General features: G+C 39.5%; 3 protein-coding genes across 8 annotated transcripts; all 3 read right to left on the bottom strand.

Moving 5' to 3' along the window:
* Positions 1–11,498: 11,498 nt before the first annotated feature.
* LOC103444213 (late embryogenesis abundant protein ECP63-like) lies at positions 11,499–13,625 on the bottom strand. 3 transcript variants are annotated; one of them, XM_070804889.1, is made up of 3 exons: positions 12,681–13,468; positions 12,204–12,581; positions 11,499–12,111 (listed from the first exon to the last, which is right to left on the bottom strand). In XM_070804889.1, the coding sequence occupies exons 1-3, from the start codon at positions 13,344–13,346 to the stop codon at positions 11,659–11,661; spliced, it is 1,497 nt and encodes a 498-aa protein (XP_070660990.1). In that variant the 5' UTR covers positions 13,347–13,468; the 3' UTR covers positions 11,499–11,658. The 3 variants fall into 3 exon arrangements, with proteins under 3 accessions (XP_070660990.1, XP_070660991.1, XP_008381357.3); XM_070804890.1 differs by having other exon boundaries at positions 12,204–12,638; positions 12,738–13,468; XM_008383135.4 differs by having other exon boundaries at positions 12,204–13,625.
* Positions 13,626–14,566: 941 nt separating this feature from the next.
* LOC103444214 (putative pentatricopeptide repeat-containing protein At1g26500) lies at positions 14,567–16,583 on the bottom strand. The gene has a single exon (XM_008383136.4). It carries the CDS (start codon positions 16,374–16,376, stop codon positions 14,877–14,879), a length of 1,500 nt encoding a protein of 499 aa, XP_008381358.3. The 5' UTR covers positions 16,377–16,583; the 3' UTR covers positions 14,567–14,876.
* A 159-nt stretch (positions 16,584–16,742) lies between these two features.
* On the bottom strand, positions 16,743–24,500 carry LOC103444361 (tRNA threonylcarbamoyladenosine dehydratase). 4 transcript variants are annotated; one of them, XM_070804896.1, is made up of 12 exons: positions 24,291–24,500; positions 24,075–24,115; positions 23,349–23,466; positions 22,573–22,720; positions 21,055–21,267; positions 19,985–20,119; positions 19,293–19,427; positions 18,958–19,173; positions 18,030–18,154; positions 17,783–17,840; positions 17,516–17,604; positions 16,743–17,059 (listed from the first exon to the last, which is right to left on the bottom strand). In XM_070804896.1, exons 1-11 carry the CDS (start codon positions 24,380–24,382, stop codon positions 17,557–17,559), a joined length of 1,329 nt encoding a protein of 442 aa, XP_070660997.1. In that variant the 5' UTR covers positions 24,383–24,500; the 3' UTR covers positions 16,743–17,059; positions 17,516–17,556. The 4 variants fall into 4 exon arrangements, with proteins under 4 accessions (XP_070660997.1, XP_070660998.1, XP_070660996.1 ...); XM_070804897.1 differs by having other exon boundaries at positions 24,087–24,115; positions 24,291–24,499; XM_070804895.1 differs by lacking the exon at positions 17,516–17,604 and having other exon boundaries at positions 24,291–24,499.
* Positions 24,501–26,215: the final 1,715 nt, after the last annotated feature.

Genomic DNA, 26,215 nt, shown 5'->3' with positions numbered 1-26,215 from the left:
GAGAGCCAGATACCACAAACCACTTTTTCAAAGTGCTCTGACAGAGTTAAAACATGTGAAACTGGCAGCTCCCACTACCGTGCTATGACCAAGCAGGGTAAAGGAATAGCATTACTACTTGTTGTTAGGGAGACTCCTATATATGTCGACCTCCATCCCCAACGGACAGGCAGACCTGCAAAAATGCTCAACCCTTCATCATATCTGAGAGGGCACTCCCAACGAAGCCTTTCGAAATATTCAGCTTTCTTTCCCCCCGATAATACCTCTGCAAACAAGCTATACTAGAGCAAGAATATCTCATATCATCAGGGTTAAAAGCAAGAGTATCCCATATCATGCTTTTTCCCTGTCTTTTCCTTTGGCCTTGTTTTTACCTGCAAGACAAGGAGAAAGAGAGCAATCAGTCAGCACTTGGATCAAGCTTCCAGCCAGGAACTGACTGCCTGGAACCCCTTACCTGATTACTTACCTGGCATTGCTCTCGAGTACTCATCTTCAACATCTTATGTTTCCAGGGAAGATTCCGCATCTACTTGAGGAACAGATAGGGCAAGTGCGAAGGATACAAGGAAGCATGTGGAGACAAGCGTAACAGCACACGTGCCGATACACCCATTACTCTGTCAAAAGCAAAAGTATCCCATATCAGCAGGGTGGAACGTACTCTAGATTTGATGGACTTGTTTTGACCCTCAAATTCTTCAGTCGGCCTTATACTCTGGAGGAAACCAGAAAACCCTCCAGCTCAGTTCAAGAATAAGCCTGTGGAAAGTTACTTCTTCAAAAGCAAAAGTATCTCATATCATCTCTTCTCATTTTTCTTCTTTTTATCCTTCATGCTGCTGCAAGATGGGGAGAAGGTGAACAATCAGTCGGAGCTCTGATTGCTTACCTTGTCTGTCACCTCTTTCAGCAGACCCCCTAGCTCGGCGACTTGGGAGACTCCTACTACATGGTTTGTATCGCGCTTGACCAAGCCTGAGACTACAAGTAAGCTTCAAGTGAAATTGATACATTACCTTGTGCATCTCCACCAGTTAAAGATACCACCCCTGGATGGAGGAAGAGTACTTCCAGAGAAGATGCCACATCTACCTATGAGACAGATAAGGCAAGTCAAGACGACACCACACTCCGATACTTAGAAGTTTCGTGATTACGAGATCATTCTCCCACAATATTTCCTAATGTCATTTGTACTAAATCATTCACTTGTACTCACTAAAGGAAAGCTTGAACCTATGTACTTGTGTAAACCCTTCACAATTAATGAGAACTCTTCTATTCCGTGGACGTAGCCAATCTGGGTGAACCACGTACATCTTGTGTTTGCTTTCCTATCTCTATCCATTTATATACTTATCCACACTAATGACCGGAGCAATCTAGCGAAGATCACAAAAAGCGACCGTTTTCGCTACCTAGGATCTATCTTGCAAGAGAACGGAGAATTAGATGGAGATCTCAACCATAGAATACGAGCTGGATGGATGAAGTGTAAGAGTGCATCCGGCGTGTTGTGTGACCGTCGTAGGCCACTGAAACTCAAGGGAAAATTTTATAGGACGGCAATAAGGCCAGCGATGTTGTATGGCACAGAATGTTGGGCGGTGAAGCATCAACACGTACACAAAATGGGTGTAGCGGAGATGAGGATGCTTCGTGGGATGTGTGGGCACACGAGAAAGGATAAGATTGGGAATGAGGATATCCGAGGTAAAGTAGGAGTAGCCGAAATTGTAGGAAAGATGAGAGAAAATCGGCTCCGATGATTTGGACATGTGCAAAGAAGGCCGACTGACGCTCCGGTTCGAAGATGTGACTACGGGACAGAGGTTCAGGGCCAAAGGGGTAGAGGAAGACCTAGGAAAACTTTGGAAGAGACTCTAAGAAAAGACTTAGAGTACTTGGATCTAACGGAGGACATGACACAAAACCGAGCGCAATGGCGTTCTAGGATTCATATAGCCGACCCCACTTAGTGGGAAAAGGCTTTGTTGTTGTTGTTGTTGTTTGGGTATTGACATGTGTCCCTTTTGATGATTTTTCTAATTTTTGTTGAGTCACACGTTACGTGTACAATTTATGCAATACGTGGCACGTGACATGTATGCATCGGCACGTTGAAATTTTAATGCATTAGTCAACATTTATTTTACCAAAATTTCGACATCTACACTCACTTTTCCACTTTTCAGGTATTTTAAAGGTTTTTAATGTTCTTTGTCTTTTATTGTAACTTACACAACATCAGACATTTTCTCAAGAAAAGCTTTTCTCTCTCTCTCTGGCTCTCTCTTATTCTCACAAACTTTAGTTTTATTTCACCAAGTCGCCCGCTCTCTCACCCTCTTTCAGTCTCTCTCCCACTCCCTCTTTTCCTCACGGAGGCTCTTCAGTGATTCTCCCTCTCTCACAGTCACAGATACAAAAATCCAACATCTCTAACACTAACTTGGCAGCACCGATGCTCCGACTCTCTCTCTCTCCCCCTTCTTTTCATCGCTTCAGATTTTTTTTCTTTTCGTTTTTTTTTTATTTTTTTTATTTTTTTATTGTTGTTATTAATTGCCTCTGCATGCAATTTTTTGTTAGTTCATATCATGGATTGTTGTTCTGCAGTGATGAAAGTTGAGTACAACTAGGTTTTGCAGTGAGAAGGATGCACAGAGAGGTAAAACTATTGCCCTTTTCTCTATCTTCATTTTTTATTTTTTATGCTAATTAAAATCTTCATTTTCGTGCTCTTATTAGAAATTTATGATGTTTATTTGTGGTATTTGTGCGTTGTTAACTTTGTATGGTGTAGAACGAAAGAAATGAAGAAGATGATTTAATAATCAATCTGGTCAGAGATAAAAGAAGAGTTTAACAGTGTTATTTTTTTTTATTATTTCAACTTTGTATAATTAACATGTTATTATCTTTCAAGTGTTTCTTTTTAATTTATTACTTTGTATTGTACTCCAGTAGATTGTTGAAGAACACTACCAATGGAAGATGGAGTATGTTCTGGAATTGCAGATGAGTTTTTCGGAGGACTTGATTTCAAAGACAAAAGAGTAAATTTAATCCAAAACTTGTGACGTGACATTAACTATTGGGATTAGACAATTGAAAGGGCCCTTAGTGGACTCTTTTTTTTTTTAAACTCTAGTTTGAAATTTGAACACCAATACAAAAATGATATTTTCTCTGACACAATACCTATTAATTCTAATAATAAATAAACAAAATACCTGTTTTCTCTGCGGTGTCGGTGGCTTGAGACCTAGCTCCAACAATAGTTAAAAATGACCACTCGAGAGCAATGCAAGGAAAGCAATCAAGGAAAGGTCCCAGACAGTCGATTCATGATTGGAAGTTTGATTTCAAGTTCCGACTGATTGCTTTCTTTATCCTTGTCATGTAGGCAAGAGCAAAGGCAAAGGAAAAGACAAGAAAAAAGCATGATATGAAATACTCTTGCCCTCGACCCTGATGATATGAAATACTTTTGCTCTTGAAGGAAAACAGTAGAAGGATTTGATGTTGATGTAAAACTTCTCGAACAATTTTCTTGTTGAGGAAATGAGTTGAGCATTTTGAGTAACTTGTTTGAAGAGTTATTCTCGAAGAGAATGAAAACTGAATATGTTGAGAGGTTTAGTTGCAAGTGCACTCTCGGCAAGGAATGAGAGTTAGACATTTTAGAGGTGTGATTTGCCATGGAGGACGAAGGTCAACATATATCGGGATTTTCCAATAGCAGGTAGTGGTGCAGATGTGGCCTTATCACCCACGCTTGTCGGCAACAGTGATGTAATTGGAACTGTAAAATTTATACGTTTGAACTTTGTCAGAGATTTTTTGACAAAATTGCCCATGATATTTGAAAAGCTAAGATTGCGTTTGAAAAGTGTCAACAAACTTTATTCAGGCAAACCTGGCTTTTGAAATTCGGAGAGCGATGCCTCTTTGATTTTTTTAAACAAGTGCCCTTGTTAAAGATGCATTCTTAGATAGGAGGAAGAGTTAGGCATCCTCGCTGGTCTGCTTTGCCATGAAGGATTAAGGTCGACATATAATTCAATTTCGCAATAGCAAGTAGTTGTACTGTTTCTTTACTCTTGTCAGCAATAGTGGTGTAATATTCACGCGTCTTAACTTTGTTAGAGATCTTTAACAAAGTTACCCGTGATATCCGAAAAGATGAGTTTGCAACTGAAAAATGCTGACAAACCTTATTCCAAAATGTTTGGTTTTTTTTTTTTTTTTTTTTTGAAATTCGAAGAGTGGTGCCTCTTCAAATTTTAAACAAATGGCCTTGTTGAAGATGCATTCTCGAAGAGAAGGAAGAGTTAGGCATCCTCGCAGGTCTGCTTTGCCATGGAGGACGATGGTCGACATAAATAGGCATTTCCCAATAGAAAGTAATGGTACTGCTCCTTTACTCTTGTCAGCAATAGTGAAGTAATTGGAACAGTAAAATTCATGCATCTTAACTTTGTCGGAGATCTTTCACAAAATTGTTTGTGATATCTAAAAGGCTAAGATTGAGTCTAAAAAAAGCCGACAAACCTTATTAAAAAAAGTTTGGTTTTTTTTTTTTTTTTGAAATTCAAAAAGTGGTGCCTCTTCAATTTTTGAACAAGTGGCCTTGTTGCCTCTCCTTTTTATAGAGGTATCAATTGTGTTCAAAAGCGTGGTCAAAAAGTTGTTGCCTGTAGGAATTTCCCTCTTTTTACATTTCTGAGATTTTGATTTATCTGACCTCCTTTTTCTTCGTCATCTCTGAAAATGGCTTGCCCATTTGACTATCGTTTAGATTTGAATGTTGTGGAAGATGTAGGCATGTCTTCTCAAAACAACATATGACACTCATCCTTCTTATCCCATAATGGTCCTCTTACAGTTGGGGATTCTTTGATGAAGAATGACATAATCGCTACGGTGGTAGCTAGGAATCTTCTTACCCCTAAGGATAACAGGATGCTTTCCAAGCAGTTCGACGAGCTGGTTGTTCAAGACTCTTTGGCTTTCAGTATTCAGTGTGCTCGCTCTGTATCGAACATGGGCCAATGCCTACTTACTCGAACACGTCAAATTGAGTCACTAATGGCTGAGGTGGCGAGTCTTAAGCAAGAGATTAGAGGGCTCAATCATAAAAATAGAGATTTTCACATGCTTGCCAATAATTACTCGACGAGCATAAAGAATAAACTTAACCAGCTGCAGGAATTCGAAAGTCGGATTCAAAGTGATCATTAAAGGTTTGTGGCTTTATTCCAAAGGCACATATTGCCTTCGCCATCTGGAGTTTTACCAAGTGTTAAGGCTCCAAATAATCAACCGCTAGTGCCTTTTCTTCCTAAAGTTCCGCCAAGTACTAAAACGTCATGAGCAACCTTTGTGAAGGATGCCTCTTGTTTTTTTTTATTCATATGTATGCACATATCTGTAATTTCTCAGAGATATCAATAAATAAGCTTTATTTCATTCAATGTATTTTTTTTTTTTTGGAAAGTGGGATCCCAAAGGAATCGCCAACAAGGAACTTTTATTAAAACAAACACACACTTACAAACCAAACAAATGCCCAATGAACGGGTTGTATTCGGTAAGGTTACGGTATCATGTTGCGAGGGAAATGATGAAAAATGGTGAGTTTGGAAGGAAAGGGAGCGGGATGTCAAGTTCCCCGGGTGAATTGGGAGGGATGTGGAAGATGATATGGACTCTTGCATTACTGAATAAACTCCGGTTCTTTCTTTGGAAGGCATGTAGGAAGGCTTTGGCGGTTAGGCATAATTTGGAGATTGACGGATCCGAGTAGTGAATAGATGTGAATTGTGTAGAACGGGTGATGAAACTGAGGCTCATCTTTTCTTTTACTGTGAGTTTAGTCGTGCATTTTGGTTTGGGACGTCGTTGCAAAGCAATATGGCGGCTATGAGGGTTAATGAGTTTTCAAAAGGATGGCAGCAGTTAGGAAAACGTCTTGAGAAGGAAGAGAATGTTGATCTAATATTGCAGCATATGGTATTTAGGTTCTGGTGTATTTGGAAATGTAGGAATGAGGTGGTGTTTAAGGGGGTACGGGTTTTTCCTCATGTGGCTGTTGAGTTATGGCAGTGGCAAGTTGATGAGTATCGGGACGCCATGGTGGACACGTTGGGGGAGGGAGGGAAATGAAAAGAGGATAGGAAGTCTGGGAAGGGGAAGGGTTTCAGGGAGAAGCTCGGGAAGGGTGCAAAAGTTGGGGAGGGGAAGGAAGAAAGGGTGGGGATCGGGGAGGGAGGGAGTAAATGGCAGAAACCTTTATTTGGGGAGCTAAAGCTGAATTGTGATGCGGCATTGAGGAGAGACACGAAGGACGGAAGGGTTAGGTGGGTGCTTCGGGACTTTGTTGGGATCCTAAGGCTTGAGGGAGGGGTATAAGGAGTCTAGTTTGGGGCTGCTATCATGGCGAAGGTAGAGGCGATTCGACAAGGGATTGAGGCAATTGTGGGGAGTGATGTTGGGGAAGCCAGTGTTAGGTTTGTTAACAGAAATAAAGAGTTGCAGACAAAGCATGTATTGAAGAAGAAGAGAGAAAATGGAATAAGAGAGAGAGAGAGAGAGAAAGTAATGGATTACATTGATACTCAATTGATCTTTACAACTATGAGAATACAATTTATATAGCCATCATGACTAGCTTGCAGCCTAAGCTATTTAACTAACTAATTTGATAACAACCTAACTAACTATTGCTGAGCTGGAATGATGTATTCAACATCCTCCCTTAATCTCAACTGGGATTTCCAGTTTAAGATTGTATGAGTGCTTGAGAAATGCAGAACAATGAAATCCTTCTTGTTGATGTACTCGTAGCCCTGCTCCCATCATCAATGAATCCTCTGTTCTTGATGATTACATGTGTCTTCATCAACTCGACTAGAGTTTTATCCCTGCTTTCAACCACAACAGCAAGATTCTGCAGCAATTCATCTCGAGTCTGGTCTCGAGCCATCTCAACTGATGCAGCCACCCTAAAACTTCCTCATGATTCTTGACTGTTCAGTGGTGTGTTATCCACAAAATTATCATCCTGAAGTTTTACAGTCAATATTCCCAACAACCCTTCAATCTTGACATTAGTCGCTACACAAACTAATCACTACACACATTGAATCTTTGCAAGAACCCTTCAAACACTTTCTGGCTATCGGCCTTGAAAAAGTAAGTATACGGCTATCAGCCTTGATACTTACAAGATACACTGAAAAATCTTCACTGAGAGATGCAATCCGGCAATCAGCCTTAATGGAGTTGCACACAATAACAACAAACAAGACTTTTCAAGAACGTTACTCCAGCTATCGGCCTTTAAGGAGTAACACACAATATCTGAGACAGAACTTTTCACTCCAGCTATCGGCCTTGTGGAGGAAACACATTACATTCACCACACTCTTGGCAATCGGCTTTTTTCGAGTACACAAATTTCAAACAAGCAAGAACTACTATCAATTCAATCACACTTTGGAATCGGCCTTTAACAAGTAGATATCACAAACAACTTCACAATTCTATCAATTTATCAATAACGGCTTCAGCCTTGTATTGATCATATACACATGAAACTGACATTTACACAAACACATAGAGTACAAGAACTTCAACCATACACAGAAAACACCATGAAACTTGAACCAGAGAACCCAGATAGCATTGTACAATTTTGACTCCAGAGAACATCTCGCAAGAAATACCTGACTAAAGAAATTACCAAAGATCGTCCCTTTGAACTCCCTGCAATATCGTCACGCAACACCCAAAAACGAAAGCATTAAGAACCATCAGCGAAAGATCTCGCCAATAACCACCAGCGAAAAAATCGTTCCTTCGGATAGTCCAAACCTTCTGTGGCAATTGGCCTTTAATAAGGATGATACAGCAGAAAGACTTCAAGATTCAACACTCCGGCAATTGGCTGACACAATTCATCAAACACTTGGAGTGCACCGAGTTGATTTCTCCAGAAACACCCATGAACTTGAACAGAAAACTTCAACCAAAGTAGCAAATCTTCATCCAGAGACAACCCACCAAACAGCTGAAGTGCACAGATATTTTCCCTGTTGAAATACCCAGATTCGAGCACCAAGAACAGAAAATCGTCCCACACAAACAGAGCAACGTTGCAGAAAACCCAAATTGTAAAGAACACCTCCGACGACACAATGTTGCAGTGGAAAAACGAGAGATCACCAAGGAAAGACCTCCGACAATGATACCATGTTAACAGAAATAAAGAGTTGCAGACAAAGCATGTATTGAAGAAGAAGAGAGAAAAGGGAATAAGAGAGAGAGAGAGAGAGAGAGAAAGTAATGGATTACATTGATACTCAATTGATCTTTACAACTATGAGAATACAATTTATATAGCCATCATGACTAGCTTGCAGCCTAAGCTATTTAACTAACTAATTTGATAACAACCTAACTAACTATTGCTGAGCTGGAATGATATATTCAACAAGGTTGGTGGTGGAATCAGATTCTAAGGGGGTTGATCCAGATGCTAAATGAGGAGATCATGGTCAAGTTGATGTGACTCTCGAGATTTATCTCCAAGATATTTGGAGAATGGCTGGTTTATTCTAGTTGGTGAGATTTTGCTTTACCCCTCGTCAATACAATCATGTAGCTCATTCAGTAACGGCGTATGTCGTTAAGCATGACGGGAGATTTGGCTAAGATGAGTTGGGTCCATAATTCCTTTTTAATATTTTAGTAAAAGATGCAAATGTAACTGTTCGTATTTAAGTTTAATAAATTTCCTATTTTTTGACCAAAAAAATAAAAAATCAAATCTAGAAAATCATACCATCCCATCCCAAACTCAAAAACTAAAAAAAAAAACTAATGAAAATAACTTGAAAACTTTGAGTTTTAAGGATAAAGATAAAATAAAGAGTAAAGTGAACCGAATCTTTTCGTTAAAGTTCCCAAAATTAAAATCATACCACATCCCCACCATTCCCTGTCTCTTCCACCTATCCTCTCCAGCCAATTCCTACATCCTCACCTCACTCTCTCTGTCCAAAATCTGATCGGATTCTCATGGTCATTGCCGTTGAAAATGGCTTCTGTTGATTTTACAATCAAAACAACTATCGAAATTACACAATCACCAGGAAAGGTGATGAACTCCAGCGACAAGCTCAAAGTGTGAAGAGGGTGGAGCGTAGAGGTCGGGGACGACCATATAGTCGTCGTTTTCAACTCTAGATCCGGTGAGATTCGACCGAAATCTCGCGTTCAGACAGTTGGGGATGATTTCCTCGGCATCGGTGGACCACCCATTGCCAGTCAGTGGAGAGACTATTTCCAGCGCATCTGTGGGCGACCGAGATCACGAGGAAAGGGAGGACGCTAACGGCACCCAGGTGGCACAAATTTGAGAGGGGTCGTCGTTGACGGGGTTGGGAGCACGGAGAGAGAGAGAGAGAGAGAGGAAAGGGGGGCTAGAGATTGAATTATGGTGGGGTTCTGGTGATGAGAGATGAGATTCGAGGTCGGATTTGGGTGTATATAATCTGGGTCGGATCAGCGAGTGACCCATCGAGTGCAACCCAGGTATGATGCAATCTTGATGGAAGACGTAGTCGGATTTGCGAAGTCGACGGTGGAGTAGATGACGGAGAGAATATGAGAGAGATGCGAGGAGAGAGGTGGTCGGGTTTAGGAAGCTGACGACAGAGTAACGAGGGAGAGAGACGTGAGGAGAGAGGATAGGGTTTATTAATAAATTTTAATTTTTTTTCAAATTAAAAATTTTAACTTATTAATATTTAATTGATTTTTAAATTCAGTAAGATAAGGAGTGGATCATGCGTCTGTCAGATCATCACTTAACAACGAAATTGACAGAAAATTTAAAGAAAATTTGACATTGTAACGAATTAATTAGTTAAAGTATGACATTGTAATATTTAAAATATGAAGTAAAGATTGTGGTTCGACCTATAAATAAGATAATTTTGTGTAATTATCCAAATAATTTCTACATATCCACGCACAATACTTAACACATTAATTTAATTCCTTATTCTAACCTTTATATACAACACTTATAATTTATTTGACTTCCGCGACAACGTGCAGAGCTAAACTAATAGTTTAGACTACTTGAGTCCAGAAACATACACACTTATGCCACACGAAAGAAACCACATAAACTCGCAGTGTAACCATATTCGTCATTTCTCACGTCTTTTTTTACCACATAAACTCGCAGTAACCACATAAACGCACGGGCTAACTTCGACTTTATTTGGGTAATGCCCAAGAAGACCTGGACGATTATCCTTACGAGTTTATGTCCATCTCTAGTCGGATACAGTTCCCTTCCGATTTCTCCCTTGCAACCGTGGCTTACGAGTTTACGTCCATCCCTAGTCGGATACTGGTTTCTCCCTGTAGTCGTTGCTTACAAGTTTATGTTCATCCCTGGTCGGCACCCCCGAACTGTAGATACTTGCCCAAATCAATGTTAATTCACTCGAGCAATCACGAGGTCCATATAAAATAGGGTTTAGCTCACTTTCATCCATGGATGATGTAAACATTCTGAACATGGTGAATGTCTAGCGAATCACTTCTTTTATCACTCTCCCATAATTAAGTGCGAGTTATATCAATTATATATTATAATTAATATTATAATATTAATTTTTATATGAATGAAAAATAAAAGTCATGTGTCGTAGTTGAATTCAAATTCATGAGTTGGGTCTGTTCGTTGGAATTTTAGGCAAATATCACAATGTTTCAAAAGGGGTTGGCTTGAGTTCTATATAAACTCAAACATCCCACATATCTAAGGAATAGAAGAGAAGAGTTTTTCTTTAATGTCCTAGTCAAACTCCGAATCATGTCTTGAGAGTATGGAATATATGAAGTTCGCCAGAGTCCGAAGATTGAAGTGCTTTGATTTCGGATTATAGATTGTTGAATCTTGGAAGACAGACGTCTACCGAACTACAAACACAAGAGTAAGGGCAAAATTCTATCTTTAGGACATTGTATTTATGCAATCTTCAATCTCCAAGTTTGTTAGTATTTCTAACTTTCTCCCTAATTGTTTATATTAATCTCATATATAATTGATGTTGTGATTTTCTTTATGATTATTATCATTGAAATTATATTGTTATTTTTTATATTTTCTAATATTGTTCCAAACACATGATTCTTGCATTACAAATTTACAAGATCGATTACTTGACTTGGTGAGTACTGCCAAAGCGGGAGCTTTGGGTCTCTCCTGCTTCAAGCTAATCGCCCTGTTATTTTGTGATGAAATTTGGGTGAAGTTACACTTAAGCCCATAAATATTCATCCACGCCCAAGATTTTTTTGGTAAACCAAACACTTCCCTTCACCATGTCGATGACAGGATCGTCAAGTCTTGGGCTTAAGAAAATCGTGAATTTGAAGAAATTGTACACGATAAACACAAGATGTAGGTCATAACCAAACCCTGTTATACACGATAAAGATGGCAAAGCCAATTTATGTAAGCCAAACCACAACATACCCAAAAAAGGACATAAAAACAAAAGTACGACAACATTACACATTACAAAGGTGGAGTCAGGTCCACGCTACCCATGTTGGAAGCGATCACATTTTGTGGAGGCGCTCCACGCGTTTGCCCTCGTCATCAATGCGGATCGTTTTACAATCCTCGTCCAAACGACCCACGTCGTTGAAGTTTTGACCATGCATCTGGTCCGACTCGTACAACTTGCTTGCAACGGCACCAGGCCTCGTCTCCGCCACATCAACCTCCACCCCCTCCACAACAGGAACGGTCCTTCTCCCCGTACTCCCTTTCTCACGTGCGGCACGTGACTCCTCCACCACATCCGTAGGATGCGTCAACTTGCTTTTGATGGCACCAGGAATGCTCCCAATCGAGCTGAATATATTTTCCTTCGCTGCCTGCCCTTTCTCGGCCTCAATGTCACGTGCCTCACGTGCCCTGTCAGCATCTTCATCCTTGTACTCTTTTCCTTGCAACTTCAACTGCTCCATCTTTCTCCTCGCTTCCTCTTCAGTCTCACTCAGTTTCTCCTACAAAACACAAAAAAGACTGTTACATAATGATAAATCCAATGTTGTTTGTTTATATGGTACATGTATCAATCAAGAATTAGTAATTATACCTTCGCTTTCTCTGCAGTCTCATAAGTCGTGTCTTTTGTTTTCTCGGCAGTCTCGGCAGCCTTCTGTTTGGTCTCCTCCTTCTTGCCGGACAAGTAGTCCATGGCCTTTTGAGCGGCACCGGCAGCGGTATCCTTTAGCTGACCCAACTTGCTCACGGTAGTATCCTTCCCTTCTTTAGCCTTCTCAGCCGTGCAGTCCTTGGTTTCCTTTGCTGTCTTGACCGTCTCATCCTTAGCCTCCTTGGCCTTCTCAGCCGCATAGTTGGTATATTCACCAGCTTTGTTGACCGTAGTGTCCTTGGCCTCCTTCGCCTTCTCGGCGGCGTAGTTGGTGTACTCGCCGGCTTTGTTCGTCGTTGTGTCCTTGGCCTCCTTCGCCTTCTCGGCGGCGTAGTTGGTGTACTCGCCGGCTTTGTTCATCGTTGTGTCCTTCGCCTCCTTCGCCTTGTTCAATGTTGTGTCCTTGGCCTCCTTCGCCTTCTCGGCGGTGTAGTTGGTGTACTCGCCAGCTTTGTTCACAGTTGTGTCCTTAGCCTCCTTTGCCTTCTCAGCTGCATAGTTTGTATACTCGCCCGCTTTCCCCATTGTTGCATCCTTCGCCTCCTTTGCCTTCTGAGCCGCGCTGTCCTTTGTCTCCTTCGCTTTTTGAGCAGCCTCGTTCGCCTTCTGAGCAGCGGTGTCCTTTGTTTCCTTCGCCTTTTCAGCTGTGTAATCCGCATACTCACCCACCTTCCCCTTAGCCGATTCCTTCGTCTCATTTGCCTTCTCCGCGGTCTGCTTCGCTTTCTCCTCAGCGGTTTCAGTATACTCGTTTATCTTCTCCCCGGCTGCATCAGTGGTCTCTTTCGCCTTCTGGGTGGTGTAGTCTTTATACTCCTTGCCCTTCTCTTGAACCTGACTTTCTTCGTGGGGTTTCCCCACCACAGCTTCCTTGGCATGCTCTAAAGTCCCCGTCACTGCCTTCATCATCGACCCGAAAACACCGGGCTTCTCCTCGCGCTGTGCAAACTCTATTGGCCTCCCCTGGTCATCAGTCACATAAGTAGTCTCCACCACGACAGTCTCTTCCGCCGGTTCATCGGCAGCGAGCCTCGCTGCTGCCTTGGCAGCTGTCTCCTCCTTCATTTGCTTCGACGACGCCATTGATAACCCACAAATTGCCCTTCGAAATTAGACACGATTTTTTTCTTTTCAAACAAACAATTGAAACGCTTTAGACTTCTTTCTTCTTTGCTGTATCTTCTTTTGGTACTCCGGAAGGTAAGAGGTGGCCGTATATATAATCGGTGGAGTTATGAAATTAGACACGTGGAGGTGGGGTGCGCTTGTAGCTGCTACGTGGTTCTGTGGGACGAGACTTTGACACGTCGATTTGCATGCAGAGTGATGAATGGCAACGAGGATCTCGATTCAATTGTGTGGGGGAAATGGGAAGTGCGCTGTCGGTGGATTTAGTTGGGAGGGATTAGGGGGGTCCTTACTGTTTTGTTCTGGTTGCATTCCACGTGTCATGCCAGGTGGCGAATTGGGCTTGATTTTGGCTCTTGGTCGGTTGGTTCGAGTCGATAACGTTTTGGCTAAGAAAAATGCAGCTGGACTCCATTTTGGTTTTAAGAATCTAGAAAAATAAGTGCAGCACCAGTCGGCTTTGAATAAAGTTGGAATTCAATATAATTTCTAGGCAACCGTCTAAAGACTTTAAACACACCTAGGACACTATCTCCAAAATCAACAAGATCGATAAAATACTAAGTTTTATTGATAAAAATCTAAGTCTGCATAGGATGAAAATTTGTAAAAATGTTGATGGGTATAAAGTATTTTCGGAAAAATGATAAAAATTTGCTTAAAAAATTGGAAATTTAAAATATAACTTTAAAAAATGTCAAGCACAGATTTAGAGGAAAAAAAAAATCCAAATATTTAATTAATATGTCGAAAATATCGATGAAATCTGATGATTTTAGCCGATCCCATGGACCTGATCTAGGATCTAGCTATGTGCAGCAACCGATCAAAATCCTTATACTAAGAACTGGATTGCATTCTATGTATATGGACCGGCATCGCAGTTGTACTTCTGCTTTTCTCATGAGTCATTGTACTGTAGCTTAACTTAAGCAAGCTATTTACCATTTTTTTATTTAACAAACCATCTTGATCTACGGCTAAAACACCTAAAATCTTTTGTAATCGAGACCGATTCCAATACGCCCAAACTGGTTCTCACCATTCGAAAGACATCGGTGGAGTCTGTTCATTTAAGAGTTTCTTTAGCATAATATTTTTTATACTTATTTTCCAATTTTACCCTCATTTTTTATACATAATATTTACATAAAAAAGACAAAATAGTAATTATCTAATATTAAAAAAAATATGTACTTATTAACAGAAATTATTCACACATACAATATGTTATCTGCTAGTAAATTTTATCGTCTGTCTCTGTCTGTCTCTTTATATACAGAATCATCATCTTCTTCTACCTCAAACAATAGTCACTCGGATTTGGGGAAGGCTAATCCTAGATACCCTTCTTTCCATCACATAGATCATCCGTGATTGGTCAGGGAACTTGGATAAAAAAATTTCCCGCTTACATAAAAACATATGATGTCTATTTCTGTGATCATAAAAATTTCTCGGGCTCTAGGGACTCACAACCTCTCTTCACGTCTCTCCTGCCCTATTTCTTCTTCTATCTCTCGTCGCCATTTTCTCCCCGTACCTCTGAAAAATATCCGCCAAATCCACCAACCCGACCTCCCTGAACTTCTTCCCCACCTCCTCAAACATCTCCACCCCTTCTTCATTTGAGTAATAGTGCAAAAACTTGTTGTAATCAAATCTAGGGACCTCGAGTCCTCTTTTAATCACCCTCTCCACATACTTGGTGGCTTCCAACGACTTCCCTGCCTTCACCAAACCCCCAACAAAAATGGTGTCGAAATTCACCAGAGGATCCGATCCCTTCCTCCCTCTCTTCCCCAGATGTCCTTGCAATAGCATGATATAAGTGTGCATGTTAGGCTCACACCGTTTTCTGATCATCTCCCTAAACACTTCCGTCGCGTCGCGCGCCTTTCTCAACCTCAAAAGCCCCTTGATCAACCCATGGTACAAGCTAATATCTGGCCTTTCGATCCCTTCCACAACCTTGAACGCCATTGTAACTCGTCCTCTTGCTAAAAGCCCGTAAACCAGTGACGCCAATGTCGAATTATCTGCCTCAATCCTTCTCTTGTGCATTTCCTCGAACACCTCATGTGCTTCCTCAATCTTGCCCCTTTTACACATCCACTCAATCACAAGCCTGTAACTTGAGAGACCCAAATCCTCCATTCTGTTCACCCTCATCATTTGGAAAACCTTCAGCGCCTCGCCGTATCGATTCGTCTTGAAAAGGGTCTCCATCATCTTCTCAACGGCATCGATATCCGGGTCGAACCCTTCTTCCACCATCAAATTCCAAATCTTTGAAGCCTCGATCAAATCACCCACATCGCAAAAACCTTGAATCAAACACCTGTAAGTAAACCCATCGGGCCGAATCGATTCCTTCAGCTTCAAAACCAGAAATCTCGCCTCAACGACGAGCTTCGACCCACACAAATCCTCAACCACCATATTCAAATTCCCCAAATCGTACCCGAATCCAAACCCATTCATGGCGTGAAAGAAGTCGACACACTTGTTCAACTCCCTGGCCTTGGCCAGCGTCCTGACAGCAATCAGAAAAGTCTTTCGATTCACCAAACGACGACGTCCCATCTCATGGAGGGTGTCCCAGAAGAGCTGGATGTTCCTGGACTTGCCGATGACATCGAGCATTTTGTTGAAGGAGACGGCGGTGTGGGTGAAATCGGGGTGGTGGGACTGAGTGTAGCGGAAGAAGAGGTAGACGGGCCGCCATGAAAGGGGGAAGGAGTTGCAGACCTGGAGGAAGAACTCGTGGGTGAGTTGGAAGGCGGAGGAGTTGAGGTTCGAGTGGAGACGTGACTCGGGCGAGTTCTGTTGCTGGTAGAGAATGGTGCAGACCCGGAGGAGGTGGGCCGGGTCGACCGGGGATGGGGCGGCGGTGGCGAGTTGGGGCTGAGTCGATTCGGTTGTCGTGAACCGGCGGAAGAAATTTAGGATTAGGAGGGGCCTTGTTCTTTGTCTGATTAGCATTCTGCTATTTCTCAGGTCGCGTTTTTTCCCGCGGCCGCATATTTGGCCTGAATGAAATTTCCAAAAGACCTAAATAACCCCTAGATAATTTGTAAATTACGACACCTACCCCTTACTTTAGTCTCATTTCGTCGGTGGAATTTTGAACAAATAACCAAATTTAATACCCTAAATTTATGATAATATTGATATGAAAGTACTCATTTCCCTAAATCTCTCATTCCTCCCTCCAAATTGTGCGACCCTTGCACAGAATGTTGCTTCATATACGGCTTTGATTAGTTGTTCGGAAAACAATCTTAAAATCAAATCTCGCGACGAATGATAGTTTTTATCATTCGAGGAAAACACAAATAATCCAAAATATGCAAAAAAGGCTCTTTGTTTCGATGCCCAGTTTCAAGTTCCAATAGTAATATAACAACCATGTTCATGTAAAATACATATTTAGTGAAGATTGAAACGCTGCTGAAACGGATCCAAACTTTATATCGATCGAGTTTAGACGTACATGTATCAAAGGATGTTAGTTACAGAGACCTTCTCAGCTCACGAGTCACGAGCCTCGTTGGTTACAAGCCAAATTCTAGCTCAGCACGCTTCAGAACAGAGGTCACTCTATCGAAAAACTCTGCTTCTCTTTCTTTAATATCCTCCAGAGTAGTCGATTCATGTTCATCTGCCTGAACACAAGAAACAGACCATGTTAGGAAACCGTAAAAAACGAAGAAACAAAATAAAGTTGTAAAGCAACTAACACAACACCTATAAAAACTTGCATCGACATCAGACTCCTTCGTTATACCAGCAAATCACATTACCATGCAGATCATACCATATTATCACGTACAGGTAAGAGGATTTCTATTTTCCTTTGGTTGCCGTCGGCTAAGAGGTTAACATTCCTAACAAAAGTGGCTCTAGTCTACACGGTCAAATGAATGAACCGCCAGCAGCTCGTATGAGAGTAGATTTAACCGCACTTAAATTCATCCCATCGTTCGAATTAAGGGTAAATGGGAATGATTTAGGATACATCTCCTTGTGATTCTGAGGAAACTATTATTAGCCCAATGAAAATCGAAATTAACTTGTCACTTGCAAAAGGGAAGGGAGAACAATTTCAAGCTTATACGTACCAATCGAAACCAAAAGCAATTTTGATAGTTCAAAGCTTCCACTAGTTTAGATGCCGATCCATTTGACCATTAATTGGGGAACTCAACGTCTACCATACAGAAAGGAAAGAACTTCCAACAATTTGACATGTCGAAAGACAATATTGCAGGCAAATGAGAACTAGCATGTACTTGCATTTTATGAACACCAAATTCAATCGAAATAGCTGGCTTCCGGGTTTAACGAAGCACCGATAATGTGCCAAAGTTGAATATACTCTCACATACCTCTTTAAATTTTAAGAGAATTAGGTTGGATACAGATGCCGGCTTTTCCCTGTCCCACCTGGAAGAAAGGAACAAGAAGTTGAACACTTCAGTGATAAATAAACCTTTAATCCTTCAAATGTTTGTGCTTAAAGATTGAAAGATTCTCTACCAAGTTCATTGTTTCACACAGGTATTCGTTTATGAGATTTAAACACGAAATATTATATGCTTGCTGATCAATGGTAATACAAAAGTGAATCCGTACCTCACAAGCATTAACTCATTTACCGATCGCCACATCCCACGTCCTACATCTTTAGCGAATGGCTCTCTTGCACTTCTTCCATGCCACAACTCTTTTGCAATATACATCACTTCCTCAACATCCACCTATCAAAAAGGGTAAATGAGTATTGCAGCATTACTTAGATGGATATTTTAAGAGAATAAGAACACTGAACAGCCACAAAACAATTAATTCTGATGAATAAGCCCGTGTTTCTTTTTTCCTCTGCATACCAGTAAAAATCGGTCTAAAGTTGTGCTCACATTGACTATAACTATCCTATCCTACTGACTAATAAGTGGCACTTAGAACGGAACATTAAAACATTCGTAGATCAAAAAACCAAAAACAGAGTTTTGGCATAAAATATGTCAGTTGCGACTTCAAAAATGACATGAAATACAAATCCTAGTCCATCGCAGTTTTGACTAAAATATTGATGAGGAATATAGAGAATAATTTCAGAGGACTAAATCCGGAGCATTCCATTGATTAGAAGCCCCACAACCATTTGGAGTGGATTCTTGAAATGACCTTTGAAGGCAGCTCATCAGTGTCAAGGAACCTTACAAAAGAGAGAACGCTTTATGTCACCATAGAACCACTCTTGGATTCGACATGAGGGGATGCATTATGTAATTTCCATGCTATTATTACAGGAAGCTTTTAAATGTTAATTCATTAACAAAAACAATAAAGAACAAAGAAAATACTATTAACCATTGGGAGTCCAACTGCTCCACAGCCCCAACTACACATGACCCAGTTAAGAACAAACCTATATCATCCCATTAAAGAAATCAAAAGAAATCCTAAAAGAAGTTAGAAAAGCCATAGCCATTCCCAAACATTCAACAGTACAGTAACCTCAAAGGAGCGAAATTTAAGGGAGGAGACCTTTCCATACCTGGACATGGAAGGCAGTTCCATACAATGACTCCTCATGTTCAATAAGGCGTTGGTGAAGCATCCGGTAATGGTCAATGTCCAAATTTACTATAGGCTCTGTTTGAACTTGCAATCCAGCCAGTTGCGTCAAAACAAAGGAGGCCATGACCTGTCCAAATATTGCAGGGATGGTGCCAAGAACAGGTATTATGCGAACCCTGAACCCCGGTAGGATCTGATGTCATAGTAAGAAGACAGTGAATTTTTTTACAACACCTTAAGAAATTTACGACACCTGGGATCTATACAATTCAATGGAAGTAAATAACCAAATAAATTAAACTAAATCATTACCTGATAATCTGAAGGATTTTCTTCCTCTCCACTTGGTCCTTTGAATGGAAGAAGCTTTGCCTTAGGCTTCTCTAATGAAAATACAACAGTTACGCCACCCTCAATACCATAATCTCTCCTTAAACGGTGTCTTACCTGTAATGACCAATTTGATAAAGAGATATAAGAGCAATGCAAGAATCCCAACAAAACATCATTCTCTGGCAACATAGCATACTAGACTGTCTGACAAGAATACATTCCCAAACAAATATATTAGAAAGGCATTGTTCCGTGGGATAAAGGAAACCCTTATTAATTAAAATAAAGATGAACTGAAAAAGTTGAGGAACAACATGTCCCGAATATGCTCAAAAGATTGACCAGAAATACTAAAGAAATACATCAACATATTTTAAAGGTATCTTAATAGAAAATTGTCAATACACAATTGACTAATGCTACGTGAATTTTACATACAATAATTCGGAAAGCCAAAAAGACATGAGAAGCTCTGGCAAAATACAGGTACTTAAGTGTTGGAACAATTTACTGTACAACGCTAAAAACTATTTCCACTATAAAAAATAAAAAATAAAAAATAAAAAATCCATGGCATGGTTTAGCAATAGAAAATTGTCAAAAAGATCCTGGCGACTTGTCATTATTTGTGTTACAAATACTATTAATTAAATTAAAGTCAAGATCCTTACAGATCGGGATAATGGATCATTTGTTGATTGTCTTAAATCAGCAACGCGTATTCTAGTTGGGTCAGCTCTAGCACCAGCTCCTGTTGCTGATAATACATTCAAACCCCTACGCACACATGCAGCAAGAAGTGCCACCTATTACATATGATAAATCAAGAATTGAAAAATGAACTTTCAGTTCCTAATAGGATACACAAATAATTTCCAGAACAAAAAACAGTACTGCTTATAAAACAACTACTGAAAGATATTTGTTGAGGCTTTCTACAATGTGGGATGCATGCAGTGGGATGAGCTTTGCTCTCCTAAGCATCAAAAGACACTAATGAGCAGTTGTGATTTATCTCAATAAGATTTAGTCAAATCTCAACCACTCGTTCGTACAAAATGATGTGCAGGGGAAAATCATGTGCAGTGGTATTATAGCAGGAGAATAGTTATAGATGTGCTTCAACACTTGCATTATTTTAGAAGCAGCTTTGCATTTCCTCGCAAGTACAGCCCTTTAACGGACTATAGGATGCTTATTCATTGATCAAAGAGAAAGGTACAAAACAACAAAAGCATATGGCCAGAATGGAAGCATATTAAATGATTTGTCACCTGCGGCATAAATCAATTAATTCATCTGATTAATGCAGTTCCCGTATTTTCACATAAAGTGACACATACATGTCTAATTACATAGTATATGCATAGAAGGGATAGAATCTGCATCCATAAATTAAATGACGAAGCATTTGTTTGCAACTTATCACAGGCCCCAAATTCAAATAAGTTCCCCAAATACCATATCTGATGGATGAAGCAATTAAGTCATGGTCACCAAAGAAGTATTATGAGACTGTAATCGTTACATATACGATATCAAACTAAGAACAAATGGACCTTCTCTCTAACTGATCTATAGACCTACGAAGATATTCAAATAAAAAAGGAAAGGAAGACAATACAGATATTATTAAATTTACCTTACAGATTGTTAGTGACTTATTAAACGAGAAATCAGAATAAAAGGCTAGCTAAAATAAAACATTCAGACTACTTTCAGTTCCAGGCAATAGTGGTACCTTTGTATCGATGTTATCAATGCAATCTAAAACAAAATCAGGATGACCCGCAAGGATTTCTTCTTCAGATGATTCATTGTATAATAAAACTTTTGCATCTATGTGGCACTCTGGGAAGATTGACAAGAAATGCTCTTTCAGACATTGAGCTTTTGGGATGCCAACATCTGCTCTTGTTGCAACAGCATGTCGATTGAGTGATGAAACTGATACCTTGTAATGAAATGAACATACAAGTAAAGATGTTAGAAAGAATTTAGAATAGAAGATTTTAGGAGATGGAGATAGGGAAGAATGTGGAGAAGGATGCTCTCCTAAAGCTAGGCATCCAACACTTCTATGACATTTATATAGATGCTTTTCAAAGACGAAAAGAAACCAGTTACAAACACAAGTTGTGGATCTCAGACAGTAATAAAAACACTTCTTACAATCCCCTTCAAGCTGGAGCAAACAAGTAAAAGATGTCTAGCTTGCAATACCTCCAAAAGTGTACCCAGTCAAAATAAGAATATGTATGAAAATGAATAAAACAAGATTCTGTGATTAGATTGGAGATAAATTTATTGCAAATTACTTGATTGCATATGTTGATACGGAACTTCATGAGAGTATCAGATCTCACTTGATAATAAATAATCTCTATTCCCTAGTATCGCCAAGAACTGTACAAAATTTGACATAGTCTGTTTGCTTTTTTAGTTTATATCTATATACATTTAGCAGGTAAATGATAAGATAATTGATAGCTGTTACAATTAGAGGACCAAAACCAATTGGATGTAGACAGGCCCAAGATATTTGTAATGCAAGGTTTCCAACTCCCGATGTGGGATTTTATATCCATAACTCGTGCAGGCTGCAACCACATCAATAATTTTAAGTAGTATAGATCACTAGACAACCACTAGAGCCCAAAAGCTTAAGGTGCTAGGGAATGGGCCAACAATGGATGTAAAGCTAACACCCCACCGTGCATGCACCCCCTGCTGCAAATTGAAAATTAGGGAAATGCAGACAAACCTACAACTTGAAAATGAACAAAGAAGTTGGGAATTGGGATTGGAGGTTTCGAATGCAAAACCTCCTGTGACCAGGTATTCCCAGATTTCTGGAGCCAACGTTTTTGCAGAACCTCTTGGGCAATAACCTCATTATATTCCTTAGTCAGTTCATGCTCCAAATTGACAAGGAAGGGAACAGCGTTCTTGCAGAACCTTTTGGGCAATAACCTCTTTATATTCCGTAGTCAGTTCCAATTCATTCTCCAAATTGACAAGGAAGGGAACACATCTCTTACACAAAATCCTTTTTCAATACCCTCCTCTTTTTCCTTCTAATTCCCAAACACATCAACACTCCATTTCTGAGCAGCAGTAGCGAATTCAGAAACTTTTTGAGAGATAGGAACCTTTGCAAGGCTTTATTATCATGTTAAAACTACAGAATCAACCCAAGAAATTTGAAATAGGTGGAGAAGCCCAAGACACGAGTAATGCTTAGCCTTCACAGAGATACCTGATCAAAGTCCACAAGGAGGAGCCTTCCAACCCCTGATCGCAAAAGCATTGATGCAGCATGACTTCCAACTCCTCCAAGACCAATGACCACAACATAGGATGCAGTAACTTTTTGTTGAGGCTCAAGTCCGAAAAATTGAATGTTCCTGTTGAAAACAAAAGGCAGCATGTATAGCTACATAAACCAAATCAGAAGATCCCACCATGGCTCAAGTCCTATCTTTGCAGAAATCCTCGTTATGTGGAAATGTCATAAAGGATTCTTATGCATATTTAATAATATGCTCTCTTATAAGAAGAATATTCATATTAAGAAATAAATCTAAAAATAGAGTCCAATATTCCCTCTTTTCAGTCCTGTACAGGTTTCGTAAGTAAAGAACGCGAAGAAGACCATACTAGCCCTTTTCATTGAGTATTTTGCCAGTTTTATCACATCTTTGATGTAGACTTAAGATCTATGCTTTTTAAGGATTGCTGATTCCATTTTCTTGCACTTTGTGAAGAAACCCTTTTGTATGTTGAAATAATGCTCTATGGAAACTGTCAAAAATTCAGAACCTAATGACATTTAATATTTAAAATGGATTGAATAAATGGCTACAGAATTTTCCTGGTTTAAATGAATTCTATAAAAGTAAATGTCTTTAAAGAAGAAAGAAATGTGGTAGGTATTCAATAAATCAAAGGATAGATTATGAAACAACTAATCATGTATGATCACTATAGGAGAGAGTGCCAAACAAATGGTTTGCAGGAATAAAGATAAAACACCTTGTTAGTTGTTCAGAAACTATTTCATCACTTAGAAGATCAACACCAGCCATCTTGTTATTCCCATTCCCAGAAACTGCACAACAATTTGTTCGTGTCTTGGATACAGGCCCTATACCTGGAATAACAATAAAAACGACAAAAGAAGGAGAAAAACAAACATCATCACTATAAACTTAATGGAAGACAAATGGGGTGAGTCAAAATAGAAGGTGAACACATAAAACCCATGAATTTGGTATCAAAACAGCTGCAATCTACATAGACTGCTTTCCAAGCAAGCATTTTTCATCTATTTATGCAGGTGGTTAAGCTCACTTGTGAGCAATAGGGCATTGTTGTAGACTCGAAGAGACCTTTTACAGATTCAATTTTACTCGGCACAAGGTACACATAGCAACGGTAAGTTCTTCGAGCATTTCACTTCTATTATATGTCCTCGAATCATAAGTTGGTGCTGAATTAAGCAAACCAAAATGTCATATGAACCCAACAAAACATTTCAGTCCTACACTCCTACCATAACGTAGAATGAAACATCTTACAAAAAATTGAGACATGGTGCACTGGTAAAACTCCTGCATAAGCTATATCACTTAACGATAAAGTGAGAAACTTTACATATTTTTTACTTGAAACCCAATTCAGGCAAAGGCCAATTATAACTTACCACCACGTAAATGAACAGTTTTTCTCTACTAATTAAATAACAATTGGGTAACTTACTATGCAACTCACTTCCCTTTTCATCGCATCCGTTGACAGTCCTGTGGATTAAGAAGTAGATAAATCAACCCCAGCACATCAAAACCCCCCTTACCAGTGAGTATCATCATATTCGTATCGAAAAATCAATAGAATTTATACCAATATCATCATATTCGTATCGAAAATCAACTCAATCAGCTATAACGGAAAAAAAAACTCTAGTCACTGACTGACCTTGGTCGAAACTTCAAGAGAAGGATGGTGGAAACAGAGCCTACCAGAGCTCCGAATCCGAGCAATGCCAAGCATTTTGCTCTCTCCTCCATCTTCTGCCGCCCTCCCTCCAACCTCTGGTTTTTTCTTATTTTCTTTCGTTTTTCTGGGTTGCCAAACACCCCAATCTCCGGAACATTGGCGGGGAAGGGGGACAGACAGGGTTTTAGGCATCGCAACTCCGGTAACCGGGTTGACAGTGGTACCCGACTTCAAATGGGCTTAAGTCTAAAATGGGCCTCGCACTATAAAAATCCAGTAGTTTGGTTTCTAATCACACTATCTTATGGCGTGAATTTTTACATTATCTTTTATTGCAGCTCTCTAGCAGAGGCGGAGCCATAAAAAGACAAACATTTACTATTATGCTTATGATTTTTAAGATTTTTATTGTAGGCTCAGGGTCCAACATTTTTACATTAATTTTGTTCGTGGGGTTTGATTTGAAGTTGATGGCTTCTATGCAGTTCAAGCAATTTGTTGTTTGTGAGTTTTGAGGAGGATTCTTGTCTAGGATTAGTGGAAGGAGAGAGGAAGAAAGTCAGAGAGACGTGGTGTTTAGATTTAAGGAAGAGGATGACGAGGACGACATCATACCAAACCCACACAACGTTGATTGCTCACCACACAACACATTAATTTTTGTAAGATCAAGAGAGCATTTTAGATTGAGACTTTTGAGCCTTTTCTAGGCTAAAATCTTGGTTCTACCACTGCTCACTAGTACATTGTTGTGGCTAGCATTTCTACAATCATAGGGGAACATTTTAGCGGAAAAAAGTTAGGAAGAGCATTCTTGATCATTTTTATTCTGGCATTCGCAGCATTAGTGAGTATACTCAAGGACATCAAAATCTTCACTTACCTTATCATGGTATGCTCTTACGAAAGACTTTTAGTGTGCTCGAAATATGGGGTGATACACCATGTGTCTCTATACAAGCGATGAGATTCTTGTGTTAAAAAATTAATAACATAAAAAATAAAATTTTCTACTATTTATATTATAACATGTGGTATACCACTTATGTTACAGCCAAGGAAAAATCTCTCATGCTCATACATGCCACATCAAGAAAATCAAGATTCAATTCAACCTCTTCAGGTTCCAAGCAGACTTGGCATTTGTGTCGTGTTTTCTGTATTCGTGTCATTTTTGTGACATACTTGATATCTTAACAGGTCGTGTCGTGTAACACCCATTAAAGTAAACGGGTGATATGACCCGATCTGAAATTGACCGTTAATAAAATTAGGTAATATGACCCGACCCGTTATCCATTAAAGAAAATATATTTTAAATCAATAAATAATGAAAATTTAAAAATTTAAAATCGGTGAGTATAATAAAGCATAAACGACAATCAATGGTTAAATTAAATCTAAAATTTATGGATTATGGTGTCGGATTTCAAATTTGACACCTTATCGAAAGTTGTAAAGTTTGTCACTACGAGTGATTGTACATATATTTTTTAAAAAAAACATTCACACTCGTACAATAATTAATATTATTTTGCACTCAAATAAAAAACACTATTCATGAGATTTTGAGGGTTTAAAAAATGTAAACGACCATGTAATTATCATTTAAGCATAGAGAATGCAATTACGAGCATTTATATATGCTTTCATATTTTTCAGACTTTTACATTAATGATTATGAATTTTATTTATTTTGAATTCCCCTAAAAATACTATTCATGAGGTGTTGAACAATAAAAATATATAACATATAAAAAAATAAAGTCCATACAAATTGGGTCAAATTACAAGGCAAAACAAAAATGTAATCCAACCCAAAAGATGAGAATGGGCTTTACATACAAATCAACATCTGTTTGTACCATACTTAGGGTCTCCGTATTTAGACCTAGTATAAATAC

Source organism: Malus domestica, chromosome 09 (assembly GCF_042453785.1).
Source record: "Malus domestica chromosome 09, GDT2T_hap1".
Lineage (NCBI taxonomy): Eukaryota > Viridiplantae > Streptophyta > Magnoliopsida > Rosales > Rosaceae > Malus > Malus domestica.
The sequence above is the reverse complement of the archived record's forward strand: the minus strand, read 5'-3'. Positions and strand labels throughout refer to the sequence as shown.